Source organism: Olea europaea, unplaced genomic scaffold (assembly GCF_002742605.1).
Source record: "Olea europaea var. sylvestris unplaced genomic scaffold, O_europaea_v1 scaffold1616, whole genome shotgun sequence".
In the NCBI taxonomy this organism is placed as follows: Eukaryota; Viridiplantae; Streptophyta; class Magnoliopsida; order Lamiales; family Oleaceae; genus Olea; species Olea europaea.
The window spans coordinates 43,362-46,711 of NW_019233796.1; the positions used below are offsets into that span (position 1 = coordinate 43,362).

The following is a 3,350-nucleotide window of genomic DNA, read 5'->3' on the forward strand; positions in this document are numbered from 1 at the left end:
AGTTTAGAAACGGAGAGCCTTGAGTACAAGGGAACAGCTGACCAATCGTCGGTTGTTCGATGGCCTCGGCGTTGTTGAATGAAGGACCTAGATAGAACTCATTGATTTCGACATTGGCTGGTGCAAGGAAGTTCGGAGTTATATATGGCCGAGTGAGAAGTTTCTGGAAGTCTTCAAAACTGAAGGAGTCACTAGACTGGGATTGTGAAGCAACTATTAGGAACGAAATAGAGTTTGTCAAAGTTTGCTTAAGAAATGTAGTAGAAAAGCAAGAAGATGAATAGTAATATTGCGAGAGAGAAGCGCGAAACAATGAGGCGTGATTTAGTGGTGTAATGAAATGACGTGTATTTAGGAATTATAAGGGTTTGCAAACGTCGTACCTTTTCAGGCTATGGAAGAAAACAATGATTGAAATTCTTGAAAATTTCGAATGTTGCTGGGAAACACAAAGTGAATATGGCAAAAATTAATAATTGGTATTAATTCTTCCATATTTTAGGGTAATTGTTGACACACAAAAAGTTCAGCCCAAATCGACTAGTCCAAGGAATGAAGCTCAATTGGAGGATCCCCAAATCAGATAGCCCAAAGAACGGCCCAATCAGGCAATTCAGGATAAAAGCCCAAATAGGGAAGTCCATGAGCGCGGTAATGCCATCGTCCAACCTTGCAAGTCGCCCAATATTTGAGCGAATAGATTACCATGTAGTCGCCCAGAGCTGTGACCCTGTTCTCGTCCAAACTTTCGAGTCGCCCAGAATTTTAGCAAATATAAGATGTTATGGTTACCCAAAAGTGCGGTTAATGAAGCAGTTATTGAGTAGCCCTATCACGTTCCACGTTTCAAAGAATTCAATTGAAAACGGTTGAACGACAAAAAATAATGGCAGCAGTTAGAGAATGCAGTTTCATGACAAGTTGGCCAGTACGAAAAAAGTGGGCAGTTATAGAGGGATCAAGTAGTTTTTAAGCGGTTGATCACGAAAATATCATCCAGGGAGTATAAAAGGAAGAAAAGATATAGAGCAAAAGACCACGAATCAAACACTCTCAAACAGAGAATATGTAACTTTCAATTTCTTAGTTTAAAATTTAAACACTTCTTTTCAGTAACTCGTGTGCTTGCGCCCCTTGGAGGCATTTTGTTTTATTTTTTCCAATTGTAAAGTCATCGCCAATAAAAACACCCCTTTTTGGGACTTTGTCTCAAGATGTTTGTCCCTTACACAATCGTTTGATCCCTTTTTAATTTTTAGCGACTAACCCGAGCGAAACAGTCATAAAATGTTTTTTTTTTTTAAATCTAGAAAAAATAGTTGAGCAAAACAAACACGCCTTTAATTTTCTCAGAAGGGAGGAGAAAAGGTTAAATACAAAAAGATAAGAAACATCTCACCAGTTTCCTTTTACTTGTAGAGTATGGTCCTCATTTAATATTATTTAATTAATATTAATTATGCCAGATCTTGGAACGCACGCAACCTCTCAAAAACTTGGCCGCCAAGAAAATTTTACGTAATTAACTATAACATCCTTGGACTTTCCAGATACTCTAAGAATTTGTTTCCAAAATTGCCCTCAAGTGCTTCTTTGACCAGTTATGGTGCATGCCTATTTGTGTCACGTTTATCAAATATAACCCTAAACCCTGATTATCTTTTCATATCCTTTTGCGTCAAAAAGAAATTATTATTTATTTTCTCACCCTAAATTAATCGCCAATCACTTTGTGTTATCATCAAGTATAATGAAATGGGTAATGCTATTTATAACAAAAATTATCTGTAGTCGTTATACATGACATACATACGATAATGTATTATTTGATATATTAATATGACAATTTTTTTATTGTCTTATGAATCAAATTATAAGCTGTCATGTGTATGTTACATATAACGATTGCCTGTAACCTTCCTTATATATAGCATTATTCTCTTTTACAATCTTTCACTACTCCTTTTCTTAACCTAAAATAAAAATATTTATATCTATGTATGAAGAGATGTTGGTTCTTTTTTTTTTTCTTTTTTTTTCACACGTGGTTAGTTTGACCATACACGGACCGCCTATTCGTGTTCAAGTACAAAATATGGCTATTCTTGTCATTTTACATCTCTATAGAATATACTATTCAATTAAAAAGGGTCAAAAATGGAAAATAAAAACTGTCCGAACATTAGGTCAAGATATACATGACACATCACCGCCTTTCTCTCCCGTTCATGCACGTGATATTCCTTTAGTACCCCTCTATAAAAATCCCACCCCGCCGTAACGTGTTGCATTATAGACCTTGTTCAAAACTTTCTTTCCAAGATTCTTATAAAACTTGAATTTCTCTACCATTTTCATTGATCCTGTTTCTTTGATTATAATCTTCTGAAGAACAAAGATGATGATAAGAAGCACGACCAGGGTAGCACGGGCCGTGTTATGCCACATGGGCCCACGTTATTTTTCGACAACCGCCTTGCATGGCTGTGTAGCAAGTGATGTGCAAGCAATTAGGGGTGTTTTTCGCGGCACAACCACTTTCTTCCATGGCAATCTTGCCCAGAGTTCTGAAAAGGTGTTGGTAAGGTGCATGAGGTTGCCGGCGGTTGGTGGTGCGCGTAAGGCGAGCACTTTGGCCTTGGGTGACAAACAGCAGGAGGAAGAGAAGAAGGTGCAAGGAGGCGAAACTGGTGGTGCCGCCGCTGCCGGTGGGGGCAATAATAACAAGGGAATAGTGAGTTATTGGGGCGTGGAGCCTGCCAAGATTACTAAAGAGGATGGCTCTGAATGGAGGTGGAACTGCTTTAAGGTATGTAGGAAAAAAATTAAGAACTTCTATATTATTATTTTGGTTCATATTCAAATTTTATGAATTTATTTGATTTGGCCTTTTGAATTTAATGATTTATGAAGCCATGGGAGACCTACAAGGCTGATCTGTCTATAGATCTGAAGAAACACCATGCCCCTGTCACATTCTTAGACAAGGTGGCATATTGGACCGTCAAGTCTCTCAGATTTCCGACAGATATATTCTTTCAGGTATGTTATTATATTCTCTAGCTTGGTTTAATAAAAGAACAGATTTTTTTCAGATTATGATAAGTTGTTGAAACGAACAGTTGAAAAGTTGATAATAATTATGAGTTTCATGCGTGTTGAAAATGAATTCGACGACAAAAAAAAAAGAAAAGAAAAAGAGTTTCAATAAATAGTAGGGTTAATGTTCTTGGATTCAAGTTTTTTAATGAAAAGAATGAATTTCTATATTCTTTAGGCTTTCCTTCCATCCTGTTTAGTTTAGCTAATTTTAGTCAAAACCTGGTAAAAATGTAAGTTAAAAGTTAATA

The 3,350-nt window shown here is 36.7% G+C and overlaps 1 protein-coding gene across 1 annotated transcript; it reads left to right on the top strand.

Moving 5' to 3' along the window:
* Positions 1–2,286: 2,286 nt before the first annotated feature.
* LOC111377163 (ubiquinol oxidase 1, mitochondrial-like) lies at positions 2,287–3,078 on the top strand. Its single transcript, XM_023000218.1, has 2 exons — positions 2,287–2,809; positions 2,914–3,078. The coding sequence occupies exons 1-2, from the start codon at positions 2,399–2,401 to the stop codon at positions 3,061–3,063; spliced, it is 561 nt and encodes a 186-aa protein (XP_022855986.1). The 5' UTR covers positions 2,287–2,398; the 3' UTR covers positions 3,064–3,078.
* The last annotated feature ends 272 nt before the right edge of the window (positions 3,079–3,350 follow it).

Bases quoted from the DNA above. Each gene is read 5' to 3' on its own strand.
- LOC111377163 (XM_023000218.1), top strand. From the start codon at position 2,399: ATGATGATAAGAAGCACGACCAGGGTAGCACGGGCCGTGTTATGCCAC. The intron at 2,810-2,913 runs GTATGTAGGAAA...TGATTTATGAAG, and splicing joins GGAGGTGGAACTGCTTTAAG to CCATGGGAGACCTACAAGGC.